The sequence below is a fragment of the Strongylocentrotus purpuratus genome, unplaced genomic scaffold (genome assembly GCF_000002235.5).
Source record: "Strongylocentrotus purpuratus isolate Spur 01 unplaced genomic scaffold, Spur_5.0 spur5_scaffold_6, whole genome shotgun sequence".
NCBI lineage: Eukaryota > Metazoa > Echinodermata > Echinoidea > Camarodonta > Strongylocentrotidae > Strongylocentrotus > Strongylocentrotus purpuratus.
In genome coordinates, this window is record NW_022145612.1 from 36687844 (window position 1) to 36702030 (window position 14187).

A 14187-nucleotide genomic window follows, 5' to 3' on the forward strand; every position below is an offset into this window, starting at 1 on the left:
TCCTTCCTAATGTTGCATGTCTCAAAATATACTAATATTGGGAACTAATTTTCTCTCACCTATCAAATTTTATATTTCAACCTCTATAAATTTAAAGTTGGAACATATATCAAAATATAAAATATGTGTAATTTGTTAGCCCCATCACATTTAATTCGTTTTCTTATCCCTCTTGAAATATTATTATTTTACAGTGAACAAGGACTAAACAGTGGCATGGAATATTCAAGTTTTTTTTTTCTTTAAAAACATATGAAGCCTTCAGTAAGATGTGAATTATTTAGCTTTCTACCCTATTTGGTAATATCATGCCCCAGTACTAGGAGGCAAAGAATATAAGAAAGTACTACATGTCAAATCATGTCAACAACAGGCATGACAAAAATACAACCAAAAGAGCCTACAAATTATTGCAATGATTTCAAAAGAATTGCACAACACTACCACTAAAAGAGTATAATAATGCATCACTTATAAAATTCTACAAAAGGAAGAGATTTCATATTACACAACATTTGTACATAGTTACATGACCGGGAGAGCCAAAGGGCCATTAAACCTGTACTTTATAATTTTTAAGGTCCCTTTTGCTCTAAAACGTGGCTATGTAGATCTACATTAATACATATTACCATAAAATGCTATCGATAAACAAGCTTTTACTATTAAAGCATCAAGCAACTCATTCCCCGGTATATTTTGACCGAATGCAACTTGACATGCAATCATAAAACTCTTGATATTACATCCGTACTGGTATTCTTTATTAAAGCTTTATACAAAGTCATGTAAAGTACAAAAATTACCCTGTATACATTATCATTCTACATATTGACCCAGCACAGAAGTTTCCTTCACAGAAAACTGTATTAATTTGAGCTTACTTCAATATAATGGAGGAAAAAAAGAAGATTTTTTTTTTAAATGTCCAAAATACACAGAAAAGCTTCTTTCAGGAGAAAAAAAAAGTCATTAAGAGGTTGAGATGCTGTGTTTTTATCAATCATATATAAAGTTTACACAAAATTACTTCTTAGTATCATAATTGAGCTTTCATCAAAGTGTGAAGATTGAAAGCTCAATTTAGAAGCACAATCATATGTAAAGTTTACACAAAATTACTTCTCAGTATCATAATTGAGCTTTCATCAAAGTGTGAAGATTGAAAGCTCAATTTAGAAGCATAACAATCCATATTCAGTACTGAAGCTTCCCTTTCATGAACAAGTTTGATTTAGAGGCAGAATATCTGTAATCTGTAAGCCTGAAATATTTCAGGTTTTCTTTAAATTGTAAACTTTCTTTTATTAACCATTTTAATGAAAAGGAAAGTACTTAAACTCTTGCATTGTTTTAAGTACACAACTGTTTATCAAGCTGAGATGTGTACTGCTCTTCATATGTAGACATAAAACATTGCTTTAATATTTACATACATGCACTCTCATTGCAGATGGCAAGTTGATGAAAGAGATATATACAAATATATTTATCAAATCATTGTATATCTAGGAACAAACAAAAAACATCCAATGGCAGTTACCGAGAAAACACATACCGGTACTTTTTGTTATCTTCATAATGTTCTACGTTAAACGTATTCAACATAACAATCTCTTAAATCCAATATGAATCAATCTGTGCAACTTATTGATTTCTCTGTATTAAAAAATTAATCACTCATATTTTAGCAAGGAATATGAAATTTGAAGAATTACCTTGACCTCAATGAAATAAGACTGATAAAAAAAAGTTACCACCTTCACAATTTTTCTTTAATTTCTTTTTTTCTTTCAAGAAACAATTAGTTAACATGTGAACATATTTGTTTTAAACCCTTATATCTGAGCCGTATTATCAAAAATACTTATGAATATATCTATTACAAAATACAAGTTTTATTGCTGAAGATATGATAAATAAGAATATACCCTTTTGAAAATGTAATCACCCTTGAAAATCCTAGATATTTATATGTATGTGCCTACAAAATTAAAAAATGTAAATACTTGAAACAAACACCCTCATGCAAAGAACAAAATTATGTCGCTCCACTCAAATTCAGTACAAAAGACAAATTAAGTAAACACAATTCAAGGTAATGTACACGATTTTAAGAGTAAAAGTATCTAGCCGTTTGATGATAAATGGAAGATGAAGAAAGATGGTAGAAAAAGCAATTTGCAAGGTGGGCCAAGAATGACAGTATTAAAAAAATCTTGTTGCCACATGAGGTGGTAAAGTGCAAAAAAATGTATAGATTGCAGCAAAAAATTAATCAGTGTTGCCAGAACTGCGTGATAAGAAAATGCTCATGATATTGATGTTTGGACTAGCATGAATCAATCAGGCTTGTAGTGCACTGAAAATTGTTTCGATCTGTATAATATAGAAGACAAATTAATTTAACCTTGCATCCAATATTTGTCAAAACATTTGTCCATATCGACGGTCGAGACAAACTGGCATGCGTTTTATAGAACAGATTCAGCTAAATGATTCTACTTCATCTAAGCAATACAAAAATGGAAGAAGTGCTAAAACTGTTAGAAAGGAATAATGGTTATTTTGCAAGACATAAAATATTTCAAATTGAATATCAAACTAGACTACATTGCTTGATATACAAACATAAAAAAAGAGATCTGAGGTACAAAATTTCATTTGCATTACAAGAAGATGAATTTCAGATAAAACATACAGAAATATATATAAATAAAATACATATTGTGACTTCTATTTTCAGAATTGTACTATGTGCATGATTCCAAATTTCTTGATAGTTTCTATTGACCAAGTTTTTACTACATCCCATTTCTCCCCCTCTGCAAAGTACACAAACATACAAAGAAATACATGCAAATAAATTACACGGCATCATGATGTAACAATCTTATCTGAAGTATTTTCAGCATGCATTTAGAAAGAATAAGGAAGCTTTGCTTCAACAAAGATAAATTTGAAGAAAACAAGAATGTGTGAAATAGACTCAGCAACAAAAAACAGTGGACACCCTTGATTGTTCAAAATTTACATATAAACAGTCAACAAATAGCTCTACCAACATCAATTAAGATCAATTTTTGAACATAACCGTTAGGTCTGATGAAGAAAATTGCAACAAAATAGAGCAAGTAGCCATTCAAATGTGCATCTATAAGATGGTCTTGTTCAACAATGAAAACAAAGAATGAGCTCTGGATGGTAGTCTCAGGACTGCATGGTTTTGAAAGGCATGATCAAGATGCCTCTCTTTTAGTCTTTAAAAATTTTCAATTAGACTGATGAAAATGCTCATATCATTTGAATGGCCAGATGCCCCATTTTTGAAATTCTCTTTCAGAAACTCATTTATTGTTAAATTGCTACAGGTATGCGCAATCATGCATGAATGTATGATTCCAATTGCATTTCATTTATATTGAAAGAGAATTAATCTTTGTTTATCTCGATATATGAAGAACTTAATTTATATAAAATATTTATTTGACAATTTTAATCATAAGTGTCCACTTTCTTCTTTGTGAGTGTACATCATTAAACATGATCATCTTGTGCAGACATTAGAAATTTAAGATGTATTTTGAGATTCCATTTTACTTTCTTCCTACACTCCCAACTGATTGAGTTCTATAGATTATATTTTAATGACAGATTTATGGCATTGCATAAGCTTGTTAGGTCTGTGTTAAAGTATATGACTTAACTCCCTTCTGGCGATTCAGGTACTACTTCAATTTACTCAGATATAAACAATTCTTATAAATGTGCTTGAATTGCACAACTTAATCCATGCTGTAGTTAGTAGTTATTAAATAGACCACCAAAATTCACACAGTCCTCATTTCAAGATAGTTATATGATATTGAATGGCCTTGAGTGGGAAACAAGGGTACACACACTCAAAGAGGTTTGCATCAGAGTGCCCCTCTAGCTGAGCCATCCAGCAAGTCCAGACCAAGTGTTGTAATAGTTGGATTTGGCGTCGACATACACATCGTTTTCACTGAGGCCTTCGGTGAATTCTGTTACGGGAGGAACGGTCGACAGCGCATCATTCGTGCTCCTATTCGTGTTACATTCCTGTGGAGAAAAAAAACACAGAAATGACAGTGGTTCAAGAAATAAACGATATGTTGCTTGATTCAACACTGTTAAATATAAGTTTGGAAATACATGGATCCCAAAAGTCAATCTTTTTGCAGTCTCAATTTTTTATATTTTAAATCATTGTTGCATGATAACAATCTCCAATCTTTCAGGTCAAACGATATCAGAAACTACATTCTAGTAGTTGCTCTAAAATAGTTTGATGTAATGATCTAAAATAAAATGTTCATGTTTTTTTTACAAACAGGAGTTATCTGTGACTTAATTACAATCCACCGATCAGATGCCAATTTGAGATCTGTATAGATTTAGTGATTTCATATTTCAAACATACATAAATTTCTTATCATTAGTCTGATTTATTTCAAACTTTTGCCATTTATGTTTATCTTATTTTTCTGCTTTCATACAACTGACCTAATTACAAGAGTTTGATTGCTCTTTAATAATATTTAATGTAAATGTAATGTTTTTTTCATGACACAGCTGATCAGGTATAAAAGTGCATGGAAATAGTATTTACCCCCAATGATACCAATGTAAATTGAATGTACTGCTAGTATTGGGATTGTCAAACCATTTTACTTCCTTTTCATAACCATAAATTATTTCTGATCTGTTCCTCTGTAATTTGAGTATAATACCTTTTGACCAGGGGTGGTATTCTGAAAAGGATGTTATAATAGTAATGATAATAATAACAATCTTTTATGTTGGTAAAACGATGTTAGTTGTCATAACAAATCAAATAAGGACAAGTCATTGATTAATGTCTGCACAAAGCCGATTGCAGTGGCACAGAGCTTAACAAAAATCTGTGCAAGCACCAATGGTAAGTGCTTGTTGTGACAATTAAAATAATTTTCCTTAAAATAAATTATTACATTGGTTTCAGAATATGACCCCTGAAGCTTTTGAATGTATTTATTCTACACCCAATTTCAATTCAAATCTATGCTTACGATATGATCCACACACCCTACAGTAAAATTCTTCATAGTTTATTGCATTGATGCAAGTATTACATACATGTAGGTTAAGTAAACTTTATAATGTATTTGAATTTGACATTGCGGTAGGCTTTCTCATGATTCAACCATCACAGCTGATTACCAGAGTGGTATATCATTTTTGTAGTAGCCTCTATCATAAAATTTTAGTTAAAGGTCAATCCAACCCTTGTAATAATTAAATTTGTATTAATGCAGAAATATAACAGAAAAAGAATGGAAAAAGTTTGAAATGAATCGGGCCAATAGTAAGCAAGTTATGAATGTTTGAAATATGAGATCACCAAGTCTATGCGAATCTAAAATTGGAAGATTGGTCAGTGAATTGTGAAATAGGATGTGGATAACTTTTCCATTTGCCGTGTACAAAAATATCACTAATTTCTGTTTTTCTCCTAAGTTCCTTCTCCCTCGGGGCACTACTCAAATATATTATAGATGGCTTATTATTATAGGTCCTCTAAAAAAAATAGACCCTCCTTAGCCATGAATGTTCAAAAATTAAAATTTGTTGTCATTTTATAGGTTGGAACAGATAGGAAAGTAGTCCGACACTACACCACATTGATATTACCGCTTCAGCCAATTTGGAGTGCCCATACTTATAGTGATTATAACTTTCAAAAATTCATTACTTTCTTATATTTAGTCAGATTTAATTGAAACTTTCATCAGTTTGCTTCTCTGATTTTTCTGCTTTCTTTTAGAGTACCGTAGTTGTCTATTTGGGTTGGATTTCCCTTTAATGAAATGAATGTTTGAACTACTCATGAGGCTACACTGGTCAAACAAAAATATTGAATATGAAGGCATATATCAAGAAGGTAGTTTGGAGGCACCACATTAGGGTTATGGCAATTTGGGTCATGATACATTATTACATAGAAAGTGAAATAAAGACACTACAGTCAGTCATGTGATTACTTTCATGTTGTCATTTATTCAAAGTTTGCACCCAAACCAGAGAAAAAAATATCACACACCCGACACCTCTCTTTACAAAAAAGCAGCAATAAAATACTAATGTATTCACATTTGATAAATACACTCAAATTATTACTAATCTTCACTTCCAAGGGCTATTTGATATTTGCTAAATGCATAGACTATAAATACTACACTGTGGTTCTAATAAAGTGAAGATTGAGGGTTAACAAACTCGATTATTATTATCTCAGAATTCTCTCTAGCGGGTGAATTTTCAGCAGCACAAAATCAATGAAAATTTAAGACATAATATACTGAAATATGTCATGACAAGACAAAATTAAAAATCTCATAAATCTAATCATTATAAACTCTTCAAAGAAAACTTCATTTCTTTTCTCAAGAGACAGAATTTATTATAATCCCAACCACCTTAGCACCTTAGGGTTTTAAATCAGCTGCAGAGAGCTAGAAGGTCCTTAGCTCTACGAAACATCCTTTGGCTCTCTGCTGATAAAGTATTCTTGAAAGATTCTCATGGCAATTAATATAATTACAATAGGAATCTTAAAGAATTTATTCATATTTTATGCATACTTGTACAAAGAAGTTGTTCTTGACAATCAGAAAACTTGTCCAAATCATGCCCAACATAGCAACAACTAATGTCTGTGGGATAAATTTCATCCACAAGGCTGAAATTTTCAATTTTGACATATGAGGATTTTTGGGGAAGAGTATGGTAAAAGAAATTGAAAGGTCATTAAATATAAAAATTAAAAATAATTTGTAACGATTGTACTAATAAATATTTGCGCTGTCTATAATGGTAAAGAATACAGAGAAGGTTTCAGATCCCTGAGATACACATCTGCCACTTCAACAAAACAAAGAGAATTTGAAACTATCTAAAAAAGACAACACATTTTGCTTTCTTCACAATGTTGCATGTTTGTATTCTCTACTGAGAGATAGAAGGGCATTAACTCATATCACTTGATAACACCCTTCTGCTTCTAAATAGATGATAGTTCATTCAACATTGCATTGAGTAGATCTTCATCTTAGCTTTGATGATTAAGGAAAAGTGATAACTAAGAAATTATTCAAACATCTCTACATTACAAAGGAAAACCAAAAACTTCTTCAAAATTTGTAAATGGTTTACAATTGTAAAAGGTTTATAACTCACAATGACTGAATTACAATAATGATTTTATGCAATTCAATGAAGTTATTTTGCTACAGAAATGGTCATAGTAAACAATTCGTTTGATAGTCTTCACTTTTTTTTTCTTCCTGTTTTATGATAATCTTTGTACGTTGACCTACAACATAACACCAAATTGCAAGAATGTACAGTGAACTAAAAGTTGAAATAAACAATAAATCTATGAAGCATAAGGTCTTCAGTACAGATTCGATATAAGATGAGGAGAACACTAATGAATCTCCCAGAGTACTCACATCAAAGAACACATGAAGCCTCAATTAATTGCACTTTTCATTATATCTACACTTATTGGAAATGGGTTCTCATACACTAGATTTACAAATTGATCTTCAAATAATATTTTAGCAACTAAAAATCCTTCTATGTCATGATCGACTTTTAAATTCAACCTCTACGTGTCATAGCACATCAGAACATCAAGCTATCAGTAATTTGAAATCCTATCAAAACCTGCTCAGAGTTCATACACAATATGGCCTCCTACTATTTTATAAGTCATATAATTGGAGCCACAAGGACATTAAATCATATACATTGACACAGAGTTAATGCCCTTCTGGATCCAAACAGACAATGCCTAATTTTTCTATATTTATATCAATATATTCATTTACACTATAAGCAAAAGTTATCAATTTTTTCTCATTCCAATGTATCACCGGATGTTGCTAAGCAGCTAATGGAAAATACAAAAAGAAATAAACCAAAAGAGCCACCTCTCATTTTTTTTTTAAATTAAACGCTGGAAACACCAACCCTTTCCTTCTTTTTTCCGAGTAGTGTAAATAGCAGTAAAAAAATTCAAAGATTTTTCCAAATAGTGTTTGGGCTGTGAATTAAATGGGTCTAATGTTGATCGTTTATCTACCATTGAATGCATTGATGGTTTGATTTTATTTCCATAATTACATAAAACATACATCATGGAATTTAAGTTTCAAATATGGTGAGGAGCCCATTTTTAGCTGTAATGACAAAGAATAGCTGCTTTTCCATGGGGTCCTTAAATGCATACAATTTACCAAATACAATTATGACTGTGAAATGGGTTGTAACCGTCTAAATAGAACACATCAACATTATATCAGTTGCATGACTAGGCAGAGGGAGGGAGGGGGGGGGGGGGGGGGACATGTTACATAACATGTGATATTTTTTTAAGGAATGGAGTCATGTTCATGCCATGTGCACACAATACAAACTTTGTTCACAATGTATAAATCCACATGTCTTAATAAAGTGCCATTATTTGTATTTATTCTACAATAATCAATATGAATGGAGCAAGGGAATTTGTCACTAGCAGAGGTAAATAAAAACATTGGTTGGAATGAAAGAAGGTCCTAAATAATCTGCATCAAATTTAGAAACTTGAAAGAATCTAAAATTTATTAGCAAAAGAAGTTTTCAATTTTTTATTTGATCTTTCTTGAGGGAGTCCTATTTTCTAGCCTTTATGTGGTCTATGATGAAGAAAGAGCAACCTAAAATGGGCAGCCCAGAGCTGTAGTTTAGACCGATAGGTAGCATCGTGTAGAGAGAACACCCAACCCCTTATAAGGGTGTTTTGATCTCCTGTTGCCTATTTGAGGAAGCCTTCGTGGGTCACTGATTTTCTGTTTCTGTTTCTGGAACCGCCTTTGGAATGGGCAGGGTATTCTGTTTGCGATGGGGGAGAAAAAAAAGAGGAAATGGTGAATTATCTCAAGTTTGGCTGGTGCGATTCTTTCTCACAGAATCATTTTGGTGCATCTCGATTCTGAGGTCATTTTGAGGTTATAATTAAAGGACTAAAGGTCAACCCAAGAACTTGATATAAAATATTTTGACAGGAGATCAAAACTGCCTACAGAACACCACCATTCTTCATTCATAACAATACACTATACCATCTTCCACGATTGCCAGTTTGCTGGTAGCACCACAGCTTCCATAATTTCTAGAAGGAACTTGGCTTGGAAATCTCTTTTCTTTATCAGCTACCAGCCATTGCCATCGAAAAGAGGCATCAACGATTTCAGGTCTGATTCCACGTTTGGCCTTCGGAGTTCATTGACATCCTCATGCCACGTGTGACCTTGAACATTTTATCCTCATTCAAAATGGCGACATAGCTAAATTATGAATATATTTCTTTGCAAGCATTTTATGTGAAATCATTTGTGTCATCAGAAAAAATGATTTCCAGTCCATTCTACAAGTGCGATGAACCTATTCAAAGAAATCTTCCATGTTTACAAACAATACAACAAACCCAAGTCATTTGACAATGACATCAAGATAACAAGCCATGCACATGCATGTGTCATGGTAACTCGGCATGCAATCAAGAACAGAACCATACATTTGTTCTATGGTGACCCAACATTAGCTCCGACAACAATTGCTAGGTGGTTTATATATCGTTAACAAATATAGGGTTAGGGTTAAGAATAGGGTTTGTGTTAGGGTTAGTTTTCCCGAAACCAAATTTAAATAGTTCACACAAAACCAAATTCCTAACTTCAACACTGAGCCAAACTATACCTAACCCTAACCTAAAACCTTAAACCCAATCACAAACCCTAACCTCACTATCTTCGACATAATAAATCCAATGGCAACAGTGACCAAAGCAATGTTGGATCATCTCTATAAAAGCCTCTTAGCTCAATTTCTGGGGGAAATAGAGACCTGTAATAAAAGGTAACAACATATTTGGGATTCATTCATTGTGATTCACTTACGTCAGGTCTTGGTCTGTGTGTATCTACAGCTGGGATGTTTAACGTCACTGTTTCTACTCGACAACCTGAAAAGATGAAAAACAAACCATACTCAATATTCCATCAGGATTTCTTTGTTACAGTGATTAAGCCAATTATAATACAACAACCACATTTGTACGTGAAAAAAGGTGTCTACTACTTTAATTGCAAATTTTTTATATTGGATATTTTCGTTGTTCAGTAGCATATTGTAGAATGCAGGAGTTTTGTTTGTTCCTGCTTTCTTCATTCTCAAAGAATAGCACAGATTAAAAGCCCGGAAGCCCTTTCTCTTGCATCCATTCCAGTACTAGCAAGAATGAACAAAAAGATGAAATAAACATTATTTGTATAATTAAAGCCAGATGGGTACAAAGTGTGCAATAAAAGCTGTTCTTCATTTTAAAGTACTAATCACCACCTCTCTATACAAAAGCAGTTCCTACATAGGCAAGAAGAACTCATCACTAGCTGTAATCTAATGTCATCTATTAGTTGTAATATTCAATGTCGCACCCTTTATGATATCAAGAGGTTACTACATTATCTCATGCACTTACCATAGGCTACAGGAGTGAGTTTGATGACAGTGTGCAGTGGACATTTCAAATATGGAAGTTCATCTGGAAGAGAAAAGTATCAAAATCTTAGGTTAGACAAACACTACATGGATGGCTCTTTGAAACTATTTGATTACTTTATAATTCTGGAAATAAACATTGTATGCATTCAGTCTATATTACTTCTAAAAAAGAAGTAAATCCCTGCCCCCCCCCCCCCAATACTTTCTCCTACCATTTTCATTCAAATTCCCAAAACCTTGGCAGGAATTTACACTACCATCTTGTTTTACCCCCCCCCCCCCAAAAAAAAAAAAAAAAAAAAAAAAAAAAAAAAAAAAATCTTGATATATACACAATTTTACCCAACTGCTAAAAGCAAAAGCAAATGAAATGTATATCTCCACTTGAAAATGGTCAGAGAAGTCAAAATTTGGGAGATATTCATTATTCAACTTGACTTTAATATTGTGAATGCCTTTGCTGTAATTAATTTGGGTCATAATGGAACTGCCACGATCGCTTCAATTCTACAGTAAGACGTAAGAGAGAATGATTTTGGGATATTACCTGAGTTCTTGTCAAGGAAGTACGCTAGAAGACATCTCATGACTCCTTGATGACAGATCACTAGGACATTCTTCTGTCTCTCCAACTCCTAAAAAGTTACATCATCAAGAAAATAAACATATAACTTTATGATTGGCGATTGAGATCAATATGTATCACAATATATGAGAATAATATTATTGTTTGAATCTTAGCCTCTTAAAAATCTATGTCAAATTCATACTGCATTTTATTTTTTTATTTAATTCTTTTTGCAAGTTTTTAACTTGTAAAATATTGTTATTCAGCCATTTGGCTGCAATGATATTTCTTGATACAGCTTGACTTAAATCAAATTATTCACTTAATTAAAAATAATGATTTTATGAAATTTAATTGTTGATTAAAATGGATTTTCAAATCGATATCATTTATATAAATAAGCTTCAACACCTTTCCATTCATACATTCTGCTCATTAAGTAATGCACATATCCATTAAAAAGAATCCATATCACTCCATACTTCATGTGGAAGATATTGTTCAAGTATTACAATGTCTCAACTCACCATGATCACCGGCTCTAGCCTGGCCACTAGATCTTGGTAAGACTGCAAACAGAATAAATAGATTAAAAGATGATCAGCAAACTGCATGGATTATGACACTTATGAATACATGCTTGCAAAAGCACTGCAGGTATAAAGGGATTTATCCAACTTACATGTACTTTCAATCATAATGTCTTGGGTGTAACAAATCCCTCTACAATGCATTTTACTTACAGGTATCTCTCTAAACCCAGGGGAAGTACACCGGTATATTAAAGGGAGAGGGTCGTCAGGTACCATGTGCAGAAGGCCATTATTTGCCAACACCAGACTTGGTGAAATACCATTATTAATGTGTGGACAAGAAGTACCCCCTCGCTTGGAGAGTCTTCGGTGAGGAAAAAAGTAAGATAATGACTTTACAAGTGGTAATGGATGAAAAATGCAGAGTATTACATAAGGCCTGTTGGTCATAACATGGAAAGCTAATCCTTGTGATTGACAGCAACTTTTATTTGATAAACACTCAAATGTTGTTGAATTTTCCCCATGAGAGCCTAATCCTATGCGTCTTTAAAATTCTTGAAATACCTTGAGCTGAGGCACACATTATATACTAGCTCATTTAATTTTTGTTTTTTCTTTTTCTTTTGGCAATTATAAAGCAGATTTTTACTTTCTGAATGCAGATGTAGATAAAAGCTTACCTCTCCCATAGGGTACCTGTAGTGGAATTTGTCTTGATCTCTCAAAGCAAATTCCTCTGGATGTCCCTTCTGGATCTCTTCATACGTCAGACCATCACACACACCCTGGACACAGACAGAAAATACAGAGAAAATTTTACAAACACTGAAGTACTTTTTAGAATGTAAACATGGACAGCTGTTCTTGAGTAAATGCTCATTACTCTTATTGTCCAAACGTCTTCTGTTTTTAGATTTTCGCTAATTTTAGATTTTGCTAAAATGTGGATGACATTCTGTAGCAGGTTTAATTAAATCATTACTAGTAATATCACAGAGTGAATCCATTGTCATGAGAAGGGTTTAACTGACTACCACCGCACCATTTCCCCATTAATTTTTGACAAATTTTGGATGAAAATTGCTTCTTCATCAAGAAGGATGTGTAATAATAGGGCCAGGGCTATTTAAGAAAGACAAAATTATTAAAGAAATCACTATTGAGCTATTTTCAATGTGTTTAAACATGCACATATATCTGATTTGTCTATTTGCGTGAAGATTATTAATAAATAGTGTGTGAAGGGCTCAGAATTTGGAAGAAAAAAAAAAATCAAAGAATAAATTGTATATAATCCTTTAGATTTTTTACCGCATCAAGCTCATCCAGACTCTTCCACTGCTCGATAGCGACGTCGATGCTGGATGCCGTCTGGACTGTCCTCTTGAGACGGCTTGTCCAGACCTTGAGATCCTGCAGGTTCTGTGTTGACATGTACTCTCCTAGAGACCTGGAGTAGGACCAACCCCTCTCAGACAGGTTGGCGTCGCCTCCGATCCGACCGTTCTGGTTGTGCATGCTCTCTCCGTGCTGCAAAGAGCGAAAGGTATTGATTGATTGATGGAAATAAACAACCAGGGGACTTATAGCTTGGATTCCTACAGGAAAGACTGGGTAACTGTTCATTAGTAGCTTATCTATATGTTAAAGGGTGGTGCTGGCTCATTCATTTGGTTTTTGACCCTGCAACCTCCCATTTGAAAATATATTTTTTTAAATCTTTTTAAATACAAAATTTAATGCCAACACTGCTCTAAACCCTTGACATTATGATGCAAATATGTAGCAACAATGAATTAAAACTGGAACCCTAATTTCTTCATAGAAGAAGAGGGTGACATCAGATAGAAACTTGCAGGATTTTTTGTTTTTTAAAGGTCTTATTCTCATGAGATTAATGATCAGGTCAGGAACTCCGATAGACTGTTGTACTCTCGCCTACAAGTAATACCCGGTATCTCTGATCATTCTGCTGTTACCTGTTTGCTACGTTTCGACAAGCCCCAGCGGAAAAATGCAACTTTTTCCTCTCGTAATATCAAGGGCATCAACAGGACTGATTTCGCCAACGATGTTACTAACAGTAGCATCATGTCTTCAGCAACAGAGAGCGTCGATGCTGCCGTTATCCGCTACAACTCAGAACTCTGCAGGTTACTGAACTCCCATGCTCCAGCCAAGACTCGGAAAGTAAGAGCTCATCAAGACAGTCCTTGGTATAACCATGACATCACCGAAGCGAAGAAAGAGCGGCGGAGACTTGAGAGGAAATGGCGGGACAATGGAAAGCTCCAGATTGACCGAGAGATGTTTTGTGCTCAGAGAGACCGGGTGAGCTACCTTGTCTCCAAGGCGAAACGTTCATACCACACCAGACTCATCGAGGACTGCGGCGATGATCACAAGAAACTCTACAATGTCGCCAATCGACTCTTGAACCGAAAACAGTCTTCTCCATTGCCGTCATATGTT

General features: G+C 33.6%; 1 protein-coding gene across 4 annotated transcripts in view; it reads right to left on the bottom strand.

Moving 5' to 3' along the window:
• Positions 1-3681: 3681 nt before the first annotated feature.
• The window catches only part of LOC579456 (6-phosphofructo-2-kinase/fructose-2,6-bisphosphatase 1), a 40057-nt gene continuing 29551 nt past the window's right edge, over positions 3682-14187 (bottom strand). For 3 of the 4 annotated variants that reach the window (XM_030973214.1, XM_030973213.1, XM_011673146.2), the window contains exons 10-16: positions 13027-13245; positions 12396-12500; positions 11707-11748; positions 11159-11246; positions 10589-10651; positions 10008-10072; positions 3682-4083 (exon numbers count right to left, since the gene is read on the bottom strand). In XM_030973214.1, the coding sequence (XP_030829074.1) occupies positions 3931-4083; positions 10008-10072; positions 10589-10651; positions 11159-11246; positions 11707-11748; positions 12396-12500; positions 13027-13245 (735 nt within the window). In that variant the 3' untranslated portion in view covers positions 3682-3930. Of the gene's footprint in view, positions 4084-6037; positions 8941-10007; positions 10073-10588; positions 10652-11158; positions 11247-11706; positions 11749-12395; positions 12501-13026; positions 13246-14187 lie in introns of those variants that run through there. The other variant, XM_030973215.1, reaches the window with a different exon arrangement.